The 15,070-nt window shown below is 38.5% G+C and overlaps 1 protein-coding gene across 2 annotated transcripts; it reads right to left on the bottom strand.

The window, feature by feature from the left end:
• Positions 1–2,248: 2,248 nt before the first annotated feature.
• Positions 2,249–14,780, bottom strand: LOC117517482 (zinc finger and BTB domain-containing protein 20-like). 2 transcript variants are annotated; one of them, XM_034178514.1, is made up of 3 exons: positions 13,283–14,780; positions 6,342–6,799; positions 2,249–2,683 (listed from the first exon to the last, which is right to left on the bottom strand). In XM_034178514.1, exons 1-3 carry the CDS (start codon positions 14,772–14,774, stop codon positions 2,669–2,671), a joined length of 1,965 nt encoding a protein of 654 aa, XP_034034405.1. In that variant the 5' UTR covers positions 14,775–14,780; the 3' UTR covers positions 2,249–2,668. The 2 variants fall into 2 exon arrangements, with proteins under 2 accessions (XP_034034405.1, XP_034034404.1); XM_034178513.1 differs by lacking the exon at positions 2,249–2,683 and having other exon boundaries at positions 6,218–6,799.
• Positions 14,781–15,070: the final 290 nt, after the last annotated feature.

The following is a 15,070-nucleotide window of genomic DNA, read 5'->3' on the forward strand; positions in this document are numbered from 1 at the left end:
TCCTCTTCAAAAAGCTGCACGCCTCATTTGGATTGTTAGATAGTTGTTACGTGATGCCTGTAATGTTACGTATGGTAATAGCTGCAGTTCTTTAGGTTAGCTCTGTCATACGTTAATGACACCTGCTTCACTGTATGTGTGCTGTGGTACATGTTAAAATAGAATCTACTCTGGAAAAAAAGAAGCTTTGCATTAGTGTGATATTTGGATGAAGGGACTAGCATATATCACGTTGCCTACATTTATACATCAAAACGGCTTTGATTCCTTGTTCATTTGACATTTGTTAATCGTAGCTGTTTTCTCCTATTGACTTGGTTTGAAGCTGCTTCATGGAGGATTTAAAGATTCAAAATTAAGACAATCACTTCCTTTTGGTATGATGCATGTTTCGTAATGATAAATCATCTTTATTGTAGGTTTTACAGCGAATTTTGAATTAGAAATATTCATTTAAAAAAAACCCATTTAAGCACTTTTTAAAAAATTGGCACAACAATGAGGCGAGTGAAGGCTGGAGAGAAAATGAGTAATTAGTCCACTTGGGACACAGTGTATTAGCACCTTTATCTCCAAGCCACTTGGCCCCGAAACCTGATTTATGCTTATCATTTTACTGTATTTCTTTAATTTTTGTTTTTAATATATTTAAACCACTATTACTCACTGATCTGTATACAAGACTACTGTGTTTATCTGTGGCCAAACTCTGAATTTGTCATCTCATTTTCAATCTTTGCTTCCAAGTCGTTTTCATCAAACATTCATATCAGTCTCTTTAATGGCCAGCTTTCTTTTCCCGTGCAGCCCATCGCTGGCTCTTGCTGTCACGTTGCGCAACAAGATTATCTGATAAGACAAACCGTTAATGATCACCGTGGCTGCCAGTGTGCATATAGAAGGGCCTGTCATCAAGGTCAAAGGGCAGGTGGTATTACTTTGACGCTAATTATTTATCAAACTGCCAATTCCTCATGCAACAGACTCCTTTTTTTATTTTTTCCTAATCTACTGCCATGCTAATGGACATAACTACTGAGCACACAGCAAAACCAATTTTTAATATATTAATGCATTCTTAAGTAAAATTCTGGTTGCATTGTGGCTCTCCCAGGTGTTCACAAAGTGCCACTGAAGTAGTCCCCCCCCCACCCCCACACCCATCCTCCCAAACGCATATGGCTTGTTTGCGAATTGCAAAAACTGGAAAAATCAAAGCCGCAAGATCAAAATCCCAAGCAGAAGTGATGCAAACGAACAAATTGACATTCAAGTTTAACAATTCATGCTTAATTTTTAAATGCTATCAACCTATTTCTATATGTTCTTTGTTCACTAAAACATGAAAACATGATTGCATTTCATATCTTTGAATCCTCCACGCTGTATAAATGTCAAACATAAAGTTGCAGTTGTAGCTTGTACTGTATATGAATAGAAATTCTCAGGTATTTTAAAGGGTTCTCTTAGGATGCACTCACAACCAACAGGTTTTTAGCATTGATAGTATAAATACTTTATTTTTTAATAGATCATTGTGTATATACTGTATATGTGCAATGTAGGAGAGAAAAACTATGAATATTCTGTATAGTTGCTGTATGTACTGATAGGCACTTGATAGGCTTATTCCCTATATCCAACAAGGTACTCTATACTCTTAGCTGCAATTATGTCTTTATCAAACTATCAGAAAAAAATGTATCTGTGGACACGGTGAATCTAAAATATATAGGATATTTTCTATTTCACACGTATGAGTCATGTCAGACAAAAATGCAGTTAAGCATATCTGAATGGTTTCATGTGTTTTTTTTTTTTTGTATTCTGTTGATAAGTTTTTGTGACTTTATTCATGTTAAAATAAAAATCAGACTTAAATTGCACAGTGGCAGACTGAAAGACAAAGATGCTTATAAGAAAAAAGTTGAACCTCTTCCTTACTCAACATGATCCTCACATTACTACCTTCCATTTCCTTGTTCCAATGTCAAGCATATATGCATATATAGTACACCGTTAACTATTTTTCACTATCCTTTATCCAGTCACTTGAAGCTATGTATAAACACCACTATGATCACCAGAAATAATAGCAGGACTAAGCGTGAAATCAAAAAGTATGATGATGAATTACTGCAAGAAAGACAACAACCCTGTGTCTCTACACTAAGATAAATGAAACATGAACAGTAATATATTTAAAACACAACACAAACAGCTGCAAGTTCAAAGCTATTATCTACTTTTTTTTTTAATATGATTTGTTTCAGGAACTATGCATACAACTTTGCAAACAGAAAGTCTAGAGTTTTTTTTTTTAACTAACTAGAAGAAGCACAATCGAGATTAGGACTTGTCTGGATAATGTTGCAAGTTTTCAACAACTTTTAACTGACGTTTTGCAACACTGAAGAAAAGAGAATTAAGCACCACCACGAGTAGCTAAAGCATTGTAAGGAATATATAACTACAGACAGTGGAGAGCATGTGATGCTAATACAACAGGGGGAGCGAGAAAAAAAATAATTTGCCTGGGTATGTTATCGAAACTTATGACACACGGGAGAAAGTCATTTCTTCCCCTTCCAAGCCTGGTCTGCTATCAAACACCTTATGATACAAGAAGTCAAGTGATGATGGGATGACTCATTATCCCTCATCCAGGTCACACTGAGATGGACTATATGGATATTCCCAAAAATTATTGTGTAATCCTCAAATGAGGTATTTAAAAAAAACATCGAGCTACTTAACTGACTATTCAGACCAATGATACCACAAAGCTGGTTGTACTCATCTAGCTACAGTCAATAGTGCATTTAATATATGTGTTCACACAAAATACGCAAATTTTGGTGCCATGAAGGAATGCTAGATCACAGAATACATACATCACACTGAAACAATTTGAAGAATGTCTGCTGTTGCTTTCGAAAGAAATGACAATGTCAGTTTTGGCAGTGTTTATCTCAGTACGGAGCAGAAATGAAACGTCATGAGCTGTGTGCCGTACATGTGGCAATACTGTTGGAAAGAGATTTCGGCAGTTGCTAACATATTCTATTTAGTGCACTGTCTGTTAAGGCAAGAGATTACCCTCCACGTGTTGTGTAGAGACAAATATAGCACTAGCATGCAGCAATATTGCCATCCGGGCAACAGCAGCTACAAAACAAGGAACCGTACAATTTAGGCTTATATGCACATGTCCAATCAAACGTTCAATACTGTGCTCCTTTTACTGAGGACTTACTGGGTGTATTTTCAACATTTCAGAACACAACGTGTTGTTAATCACTCCACTTCGCAGGGATCCGAAATCCGGTTAGATGTATCAAATATTGGCCTTACCTCTGCAAATTAAGTCAACAACTTGCCAAAGGGTTTAGCCAAATATTAGAGCTTATATTACAGGTGTTTTATAAGCCCAAAAGGATCAGAGAGCTGCTTCTCATAGTACCTGTGCTGCATATTGTAAAGGAAGCCCTACAGTTTAGATATTCCACCTACTAACAGTGTGATTAGGCTGTACACCACACGGACACTCACATACAAACACAAGGAAGCGACACACAACTGTGCACAACTGACATGTCCAACAACCTGCACCCATCACCTTCTTACACCCTTCCCACATAACATTGTACCACGACACACATTTACATTACACACACACACACACACACACGCGCGCGCACACTATAAAGATACTATTATTAATAATATAATATATTATTACCATTATTACTTTCACCAATGGAATTGGACAGGAGTTGTGTTGTATTATTGTCAGATGTTCCTGCAGGAAAATTCTGTCTCTTCCATAGTTATAGGGAACTGAACCCATAAAGTATTTAAAAAAGAAAAAAGTTAAAATAGATGAGCACACGTAATGGTACGGATTTAAATAAAAATAAACGCTTGCATTTACACGGCACAAGTGTATACTGTACACAGCTGCAAGCAGTAACAAAAGCCAAGACCTACTGAATTAGTAAATGAAACAAAGCTATTGTAAAACATGTGAACTCTACAACCAAATGTCAGATGTTTTTTTTTAAAAAGTCCACTTTTCTAAAACTATATCTCTGTTAACAGTAGTGCACTTATTGGTTTAAGCAGTGCAACATATATGCAAGAAAATAATGCAGTCCACTTATCAAGATTTTTTTAAAAAAAATGCTTTTTTCCTTTGAAATTGAATAAAAGAAAATCATAGAAATTTATTTAAGGAAAAAAATGATTAAATATTACACACAGGCATTTTAAGAAAATGTGCAAAGTAGCACTTAAAAAAACTACAGCAAGGTCTTTTGAAGACCGCCGTATGCAGTTACTCCTTTTAACAATACAACTACGAAAAGTGTTTGCTCACGCACACGAGCAAATTCTTCACATTGCAGTTGCAGGCAGTTGCGTGTGAGTTTGTGTGTGCACGTGCATGCACGTATGTGAGTTTGTGTGTGCGTGCATGCACGTGTGTGTGTGTGTCCTATTTTGGATTGAAAGCGATATAAACCATTTAAATATCAGAAGTGAGCCTTATGTGATGTGATGCCATGATGTGACAACTTCTGCACGCTAAAATACCAAATCTATTCTGTACACATAGGTTTTATTGGGGTTTTGTGTGTGTGTGTGTGTGTGTGTGTGTGTGTGTGTGTGTGTGTGTGTGTGTGTGTGTGTGTGTGTGTGTGTGTGTGTGTGTGTGTGTGTGTGTGTGTGTTTTTTTTTTTTTTAGAAAAATCAGGAATGTTCGCTATTATCTAAAATGTCCAGCGGCAACTTGTGGTACATCATAAAACAGCGTAAAATCAGCAGAGCTACTTCTGTTCGTTTGAGGCTATATTTCCTTTCAGAATGTTTCCATTTGAGCCTTTGTGGGGAGCTGCTAGTAATAATGCATTTAGCTCCCACATGCTATAAAAGCTTTGCAATAGTCACGAAAAGGATATCGACAGGTCCTAGGAATCAGGATGACATCTTTATGATTCAGATTAGATTAAAATGAGTTTACTCCCCTCTTTAGCATTGTTTCATTCAACAACTAGCCTATGTCTGCTTGTGTAGAATTTGATTAACAAATTAGAAATCACATAGGCTACCCAAAAACAACAATACTTAAACTGACAATTTTTTTCTTAAAAAAAAGGAAATGTCTTCTAATCTATGCCCCATAACAGTCAGGTGCAATTTGAAGAGCAGCAATTATGATGGAGAGAGTTTAGTCGCGTAATCAGCCTGCCATAACTGTCAATGTAAAAGGCAAAAAAGGAAAATAATAATAATAATTTTAAAAAGTAAAAAAATGCTTTCTGTTGTCTCATTTGTCAAATAAAGGAGGTCTTAACAGTCTTTTAAGATATTAGTGGCAGTGTACGCAAATGATTTATACTCCACGTCACAAAAATTTTTTATTTTTGCTCGCGTACTGTCTCATCAACTTTATTAATAATGGTGTCATGCAATAAAATTCATGGGTAGCAATTATAAAACACAAGACAAGCATTTGTCGTTGTTGCTGACTGGACATAACGCTGCAGTAAAATGTCTGAAATTGGTACCTTGACAACAGCTGCATTATAATCCCCTTAATGCCATAGGAATAAATAAAACGCAGTGTCAAATTAGCGACTCCCACTTTTTATTTTACAGAAGGCAATCTTGTGACCATCAGTATTTTTTTTAGAGGGAATATGTAGCCCAACCCCAGAAAAAAAAGGAATTCATTTTTACGTTATTATACCACAGTAAGCTTGGACATCGATAGTTTCCAAACTGGTCAGTATGGGTTCACAAGTGCCATGATGTGTGTGTTTCATGGCAATGCACACACGCACTTGCACGCACTCTAACACACGCACTTGCACAAACAGACACATGCACATACATATAAACGCCCAAACACATATGCACATGTACACTCACACAAACATTTCTACACTAAAGGTGTGTTTGTGTGTATGTGTTTCTTTCGTAGGCCTTTCGGTAGTGTTCAACACATAAATCAGTATTTAGGAAAGCATACATTTAGAGGCCCGTAGTTTGGATCCATCCAGTAGATCAACAGCAAACTACTAAGCCTTAAGGCCACCATCTATTTTTTTTTTTCTTTTGTAGTAACAGAAAGAAAAAAAAAACTTTTTGGGAAACTTAATGTGCCAGTGTCTATACTCATGACTCTTCATACCTCAAAATAAAAAAAGAAGGAAAATCTAGTGCCATTTTGTATTCATTCTTTTTGAAAGAAGTTTATCTAGTTGTACTTATCCATCGGAGACATGCATTCGCATGTGGTCATTGAAGAGCTCAATTTGGTCGAACTTGGCAGGACAGACGGAGCACACGTAGGTGGTCCCTTCTTGGCAGCTCGCTTCAGCGGCTACGCCCACTCCCGTTCCGACCCCTACTCCAGCACCACCGCTCACTGGCATAGCGAGGGCTACAACTCCAGCTCCGGGCTCGGGGGCAGCTATAGGCATGGGGATGGAGACTGGGCCCACAGTACCTGCGCTCCCCAACAGCCCCATGACAGCGCCGCCTGCTGTATGCAGCGCCATGTGCCTCTCCAGCAGGGTTTTGTGGGAGAACTTCTTCTTACAGATGTAGCACTCGTAGGACTTCTCTCCGCGGTGCAGCCGCATGTGGACATTGAGCGAGCTCTTCTGGGTAAAACGCTTGTTGCAGATGCTGCACTGGTAGGCTCGCACCCCTGTGTGTGTCACCATGTGTTTGATTAAATAATCCTTCAGAGAGAACGAGCGCCAGCAGATGCTGCACTGATGAGGCTTCTCACCTGGATGAGCATGCAAGATGAACGCATTAAATAGAGAGAGAGACAAAAAAGCAGAGACAAGTTTGATCATTAGAAATTTAAAAGAGAATTTCACAAAATTACTCAAAAAAAAAAATTGGACTACAAAAATCTTGCAATTCACTTCTGTAACCATCAATATGTATATAAGAATGGAACCTAAATAATAATAATAATAATAATAAAATTTAAAAAAGAAAAATCTTGCAATTCACTTCTGTAACCATCAATATGTATATAAGGATGTAACCAAATAATAATAATAATAAAATTTAAAAAAGAAAAATCTTGCAATTGACTTCTGTAACCATCAATATGTATATAAGGATGGAACCTAAAAATTATAATAATAATTACTAATAATAAAATTTTAAAAAGAAAAAATTTTGCAATTCAGCTTTAGCACTCAGTACATATATGTGCATAAACTCAATTTTTTTTTCTTCGGTGGACACTGTTACTGAACAATTACCTGAAGTTACATTTCATATAAAGACATGCCTTAGTTGTTAACTAAATCTTCTACATCTGCATCGTTCATGGACACCATTATGAAAAAGTCTCCACTCTTCATTCATTAATCTTTCTCCACCTGTTTATCATATACTAAGCGGCCTCCTCCGCTCACTGAAGTGTGGCTCAGTCTTTTTAAAAATATGATTACCATTGTGTAGCTGATGAATGCTGCATGCACAAAGAATTCTTCAGTGTCAGCGTGTCGCTGTGCTTAAACAATCATTATTTATGCAGTGTTTGCTTTTATTAATGAGGAAAATATTCCCTGCGATTAGCAGTAAAACCATGCACTGCAAAAGCAGAAATTAGGAGTTAACACCCCTTGTGTTGTTTTTAACACTCACCAAGTGCCTGTATGTGTCCAAACTAAACTGTCATTTTAACACATTTGAGTATTAAATGTTGACCACCCTGACATTGTTATCTGGTTAACTTTTTAATAGTACTGAGGCTTTTTCTAAGTCACGGCAAGGCTTCGTATAGATGACGACAAACAGATTTCCGTCACAGAGATGCCAGGTTGGGTTTGAACCAACAACCTTAAGGTTACTCACAAACAGTGTGCGTCTGCTGAGCTACACCCCCCCCCCCCCCCCCATCACACACACACACACACACACACACCTGTACAGAATGAGTTAGCTGGAACACTTCTTTAGTTCTCACTCACTCATAGATTGACCCATGAAATTAGCACTGACGTATTTGTTGTGTTAGATTAATGGAGTCAGTCTGTAAGTGGGTCTGCAAAACATCCCTAAGTAACTCATTCATCTTGAAATTTTAGGATCTGATGGATACAGGTGAGGACCAGTGAAGCCCCAGTTTTGGTCCATGTTGGCATCTTTTATCACAAACATTGACATAACAAAAAATATAGACAGACAGGCCGATCGAGCTGTGTGTGAAGCCTTGTTGCTAATAGGGAACCACAGTCTCATTTGAACCCTGCGTGATATCGTGGGTTTTTACCACTTCCGGGGACAACCTGTACAAACATAGGAAATGGAAAAATGGTGTACTGTTTTGTTTTCAGCTGCAATCACTGAAACAGTTGCGAAAAGTGCAGTTTTTTTGGTTCCCAGTGGAGAGGAAAGACAAGGCAAATGGGTGAAGTTGTGTCAATATGTTTTAGCCTATACACCTTGACAGAGTAACTGTTCTTTCGCCTGCACAAACACCTTGACATGTTTGAGCTCCAGGTCATAAACAAACCACAACACATGCCCACTTTCCACCGCATCGTCACTTTTTCTTAGCATTTTCACTTTGTTTGCCGTGTAAATTGCCCAAACACTCAGAAAAAGTGCCATGCTTCTAAAGGAGAGATACAAGGGCTGTCCCCAGAAGTAGAATGGCCCCTTTATGCGCCCATCCTCATACGAGACTACAGTACCCAACTGGGTTCTGATATCAACTAAGGCCACTGTTTCTTGTTTATATAAGGTCTTTTGGGACAATGAATCTACTCAAGGAGAACTGAATATAACTTTTGATGCTTAGCATTTCAAGAACATTAAAATCAATGTGTCCCATAAAAAGTAACCTCTGCTATTCTACTACTACCACTACTGTTACTACTACTTACAACAGATACGCTCAACAGGTTTAAATCAGTTCATTAGAAGATACGGGCATAATTTTTTATCTTTTTGTTGTTTGTTTGTTTGGTTTTTTTTCCAGTGGAGCAGGAGTGTTTCTCTGACATCCACAAGGTGCTGCACAGCACCTCAAGCACCCACTTTTAAACAGAGCAGATCAAATGAGAAAAATCATACTTTATACAAATTAATATTTTATGTAATTTGAAAGAGGCAGCACAGAGGCTTAGTGGTCAGTACTGATGCAGCAAGAAGGTTCCAGGTTCACTCCCAACCTGGTCCTTTTTGTGTGGAGTGTATGTTCTCTCCATGTTACCATATCAAATGACAAAGATCTATTTTAGCCATTATATAAAACAAATAATGAATGTTTTTACATTCTTTCAATGGAACAGATATTTAATTCAGTGAAAGCTGGAACAAACCATTCAACCCAGCTTCACCTCTCTGAATGGTATGTTCCAGCTTTCACCTCATGAAATATTCGTACCATTGAACTCATAAACATTCATTATTTGTATAATATGTGTCAGCCCTTTGATAGACTGGCAGCCTGTCCAGGGTGTACCACACCTCTTGCCCAACATCTGGGATAAGCTCCTGCCAAAAAGAAGAAAATGGATGATGGATATAACTTGAAAACTTTAGAAGATGTAAACTATTATCATTATTCATTCCGAAAAATAATTAAAACCAATGAATGATTGCACTCCAGCTAAACAAGATGTACCCCGAACATTAAATTCAGTGTATTTTTGGTTTGGTGTTGCATGGAATGACTTAGTGTGCAGCCAAACCAAACATGTTCCAGTGAAAAAATAATTTATTTCATCACTTATTTAGCTTTCTCTGCTTCCTGGGAAGGTCAGAGGGTCACAGCATAGCTACAAATCAGAACCATGGAGCTTTGTAACTTGTTCAACATTAGGTCATTATACAATATTTGCAAAAGATGAACTTGAACGAAGTACATGTAGGTGAAATGTTTGCTGTGGCATGTGTACCATGCAACAATATACAAAATTCAGTAACAATAACATCTCAGCTTTCTTGGGTCTGCTACAATTCGATGTCAAGTAATAAAGTAGCAAATGTCTACTTTAAATGTCGACCAAGATTTGGCACAGAAAAGAGGTCAGGGTCGGGTCTCTCTGAACTCACACAAGAGATTTGAGAGATGAACTTCTATCTCAAATACCTTACTTTTGTAATGATTTTATGTTGAATAAAGACACAGTGAAGGCCTACTGTTACATGTTGTCCTGAATCTGACCCAGAAAAGGTAGGTCAAGGAAGACACCCTCTTAACTCACGTCAGAACAATGCACCTCTATCCCAAATATCTTGGGTCTTTGACAATTTGGTGTTGAGTAATTGTACATCAAAGACCACAGATAGATACACAGATGCACATGGGCAATCTGCTTTTACATGTTGATTCGGCTTTGGCCGTAAAATATAGATCAACATCAGCGGCAATTGAAATCATGAGACAAGGTTCTAAGATGAATGTATTTCTCAAATATCTTTGGTCTGCAACAATCTGGTGTTGCATGACTGCGCAACAAATAGCTTGGCTGGACAGACGGAGGGATGGAGACTGAAGAACAGTAATGAAAACATTATTCATAACAGTAGAATGCGTAACTCCATTGACATTTAGTCTGAGACATGTTTGTCTAGGTCTTTTAAGGAAAAAATTACCATGTATTTTGATAAGTGCAAGGGCTTCATACAAGATCATTTTCATATCTCAAATTTCTCTGACATTTTTTCATAGAAGTGTGCCATGTCATATTCAGCAAATGCTCCTAACTTCAGCTAACTGTGTAAAAAACGTGTGAATGTCACCTGTGTGTAAATCAAGCCGTGATTTTGAGGATTCTAAATTTTGTGGAATTAATGACAGTGATACCATATAAGGCTGCACGTCCTGCCCACATATATCAGAAGTTGTCATTCCAAGAAAATAGCATAGATGGCAAAGAACAACTTTACAAGATTAAAGATCGGAGTTGTGCTATCACAGATCCACAACAGATAGACTGTAAGTGTTACCACCATGTACAGTGGAATTAAGGCACTTGCTTACACCAGAGAATGAGGAAAAAGTAACCAGTGCAGCGAATGCTGTTACCCTACAAATTTATTTGTCAGTTAACATGAACACCCTAAATAAATGATTACTAAACACAATTAAGGCTTATGTCACTGTTAGTCAATGCTTATTACTGTATAAATGAAAGTACCCTTACTGTAAAGTGCTACTAAATTATATTTCAATTCAAACTCCAGAGTTAGACAAGATAACATTAATTATTAGATAACAATAATTATGAAGTATAATTTATGTAGGATCATCAAACTACAATTGCTTGAAAGTAAGGAAATATAGAATTTGGAAAACAGCAAATTAATTACGCAACTCCAAAGACAGGCCTGGACTACTGGGAAATGTGTTTGCGCTTAAGAAAAACTTGACATATGAGGAAATTAGTGAAAGCAGCAAGTTCCCTTGAATTAATTCACCAAATGACTTTCCAGTGAATCCGTTTGTATGAGTGGTTCTTACATGAGGCCCAATCAAAATTCACACGAACTCAAACGCATTCATACACATATGAACTATGTCACGTTTTCTTACATGTGGCTGCGTGTTACTCATTGAAAATTGGAAATCTGCCCTATCTTGCAATGTTAAAGAGAGGGGAAAAATATGGATCCATCCTTTTATCCCGATCCAATCCAAAGCTAATGGAATCTACTCCTTGGTGGCATTTATCATCATCACCACCACCATCATCGTCATCATTTTGTGTGTGTGTGTGTATGTGTTTGTCATTGCTACATTATTCCAAAATGTTTGTTTTTGAAGATACATTATCTATTCCAAATTAGCTTGACTTTTTTTTAATCTCTTTTCTTTATAACTAAAGTAAGGCAAGGGTGGTGCCCAGTGGTTAGTGCACTTGGTTTCAGTGCAGAAGGTTGCCAGTTCAAACCCACCCCTACCACATGTGGACTTGTGTCAGGAGGGGCATCTGGTGTAAAACTTGTGCCAGTTCTATATGCAGATCCACCTTGGATTCACTGTGGCGACCCTGAGTGCAAACAAGGGAGCAGCCAAAGGGACGTACTTTATTACTTAAATAAATACAGCATATCTTTATCAGATGCAATGCAGATGTTGCATTGCCGCACATAGTATTCCGATCAATGATACTGCCATCCTGCTACTTTTTAAATAATACACTACGTTTCACAAACATTCTCTCATCAGCACTGCCAGAGGCATCATTTGTCATTGGGAATTTGCTATAAAATGTACATAACAGGTAGTTATGGCCAAGCAATACATTTTAATGGGTATAAGTGACTATTGGAGAAGTTCATTTTTATGCGAACATCCAATTAAATGACATTCATTTCTGTAATCCTGGTGATTTCTACAGTTGGTTGATAGGCTGTGCTGGATGAAAGCATACGATTGTAATAATGTGCTTCTCATGACCAACAACCTAAATCAGATACAAAATATCACAAAAACAGCAGTTTGCTATGATTTAAAGAATTTTAGTTTTGAGGCAGTTTTCAAAAATTTGTATTTACACTATGAGTTAAATACTAGTCTTCCACTTTAGTTAACAAATTAAGAACAAAGGGAATTATAATTGGAAGGAAATTATGGAGCCTTGTGCTAAAAGATATTAACATAATGTCTAATGTTATACAACTAGGACAAAACAGTTTTTTCCCCGAGGTGTTTCTTGCACACTCATCTCAACACTATGCATAACTACACTTCTGCACTACCTGCTCAAACAGGGGTTAGCATACACAGAAATTAATTTGAGGGTCCACAAGGTCACCATCTTAACTATTTCGAAACAATGAATCTAAAGCAATTGTTTAATTTAGTACCGTGGCTGGTCTGAAACACACATTTTTGAAGAAGTTTGACAGCTATTTCAAAGATTTCAAAATATTGAATCATTTTCTGAAACATTTTTTTTCACTTTTGTTTTGATCATTTCTAAGCTATTTAGTGTTTGATATCAGTATTTACTTTTTTTGGAAGAAAACTACTTTTCAGCGTTTTGAGGATTTCAAAAAGCTGAATAATATTGTGAAATGGTTCATTTTCTGTTTTGAGCATTTTGAAACTGAATCCTTTTTCTAAACCAACTGGTTCATTTAGTTAAAATTTTAAAAGGCCTCATTTCTGCAGTTACTGTGTGAATCATTTTGGGAATGGTTTAAACCCTGACATATTAGTAATAAGACAGGAATGAATTTTAAACACAAAACCTTATTTTTTTACATAAAAGGGTGAAATGCTTGGACTTACCAGTATGGACAAACATGTGTTTAACGTAGTTCTGTTTAGCAGTAAAGGTTTTACTGCAGAGAGTGCATTCATAGGGCTTCTTTTCTCCCTGTCCCATTCCTCCTCCTGAAGACTGCTGCTGCTGCTGAGCTGGCGCTTGCGGTGTCTGTATCGGATTTGGGAATGATGGCATTGCAAACTGTTGGTGCTGACCGGGAAGGTAGAGGAAAGGCTTAATATCTCTACCTGTCTGCGGAGAAAAGAGTGGGGGCAAGAAGGTGTTTCCAGCAGAGCCCATCACCTGGGAATTGCTGGTGAGCGGCATCCTTAGATTGCTGGTGCGTGTTTCTGCCTGGCGTATGTAGTGCAAGGCAGTCAAGGAATGGGACATGACTGAGTTTGGCAGAGGCTGCATCATGCTACTGTCACTAGTGCTGTGGGATGGATCACTGTCCTCTGTCCTTTGAATCTGCTCAGGGGAAGAGTCACTGACCTTTATCTGCTGTGAACCTCCTTCACCTTGCTGCCCTTCCCCACCTACTTCTCGCCCAAAGCTAGTCAGATACGGCTGCTGTTCCAAAGCATCTGGCTCAGTACTAATGGAGGAGCTAACCCCTGAGTCAAAACTTTCCACCTTGGATTCACTCTCCACACCCTCATTATGATCAGTGTCCTCTTGGCAGTCCTCCAAATTATCGTAGCAACTATACTCATCGTCAGCCTCCTGCTTTATGTGCATTCCTCCTGTTTGTAGGCGTACCGGTCGGGGTTGCTTGCGGCAGTGAATGGATTCTCCCGTGGAGCCAAAGCGGTTGACTTGCTGACACCTCTCCTGGATGCGGTTAATCCAGGGCGGATCTTGAGATTGCTGGTCCTTCTGAATGCTGAGAATCTGATCATAATTTGTTGACACAGGGCTAATATAAAGGGGGCGCTCGCGGGTGCCATTGTGTAGAGAAAGGCCTTGGTAGGGGTACAGTGATGTGTAAGCACGTTCTACACTTTGCTGTGATGTTGCTTGCATATAACCTGACTCTGCGTCACTGCTGGGCCCGGAGGTGCCAGACTCGGGTGTGCCACGAGGTGTTTCCTGACCAGAATCTCCTGGTATAACAGGGAACCCCCCTGGACCAGCCAGGCCCACATTCTGAGACACGATGCGGGTACACTCATCAATGACGGTCTTGATTTGTAAGATGCTGGCAGCAGTGAGGATCTGCAGGGCCTCTGACTGAGACACCCGCAGGATCCCACTATACATAAAGTCAATCAGCTTTTGGATGGATTGCACAGAGACCACAGAAGGGATCTCAATGTCGCTGTAGCCCAAGAGCAGCTTGTCCTGAAAGAAGGGGCTCCCAGCAGCCAGCACACACCGGTGAGCTCGCAGCATACTTCCATGGATCCGAACTGTCACGTCACAGAAGTGCCCACGGTTACGCTGCTCATTGAGGGTCTCAAGTACAGAATTGCTGAAGTTGTGAAGATTGATGTTATGAATGCGCTCGGTCATCCCCTTGCAAACTGATGTCACCTGCAGGAAACAACGTAAATGATTTTCAACAAGAAGACTTGCTGAGATCTCTGCACTTGCCACTAAATCCTGATTTTGATGTGGAAGTATTCCTCGCAAAACTATTTAATTGTGTTTCATCACCATAAGTTGTAAGATTCTAATTCAACTGCAGTTCTTTACATTCTATTAAGTTTATCTTTTTCAAAGAAGACTTTTGCAGACACAGTGATGAGCCATTTCATTGGGGTCAAAGGTCAAAACAGGAATGACTGATGCTTATTTTTTAGAAAAAT

This window comes from Thalassophryne amazonica, chromosome 9 (assembly GCF_902500255.1).
Source record: "Thalassophryne amazonica chromosome 9, fThaAma1.1, whole genome shotgun sequence".
NCBI lineage: Eukaryota > Metazoa > Chordata > Actinopteri > Batrachoidiformes > Batrachoididae > Thalassophryne > Thalassophryne amazonica.

Coding starts and splice junctions, on each gene's coding strand:
- LOC117517482 (XM_034178513.1), bottom strand. CDS start 14,774: ATGACCGAGCGCATTCATAACATCAATCTTCACAACTTCAGCAATTCT. Junction 6,800..13,282: donor ACACATGTTTGTCCATACTG/GTAAGTCCAAGC, acceptor ATGCTCATCCAG/GTGAGAAGCCTCATCAGTGC.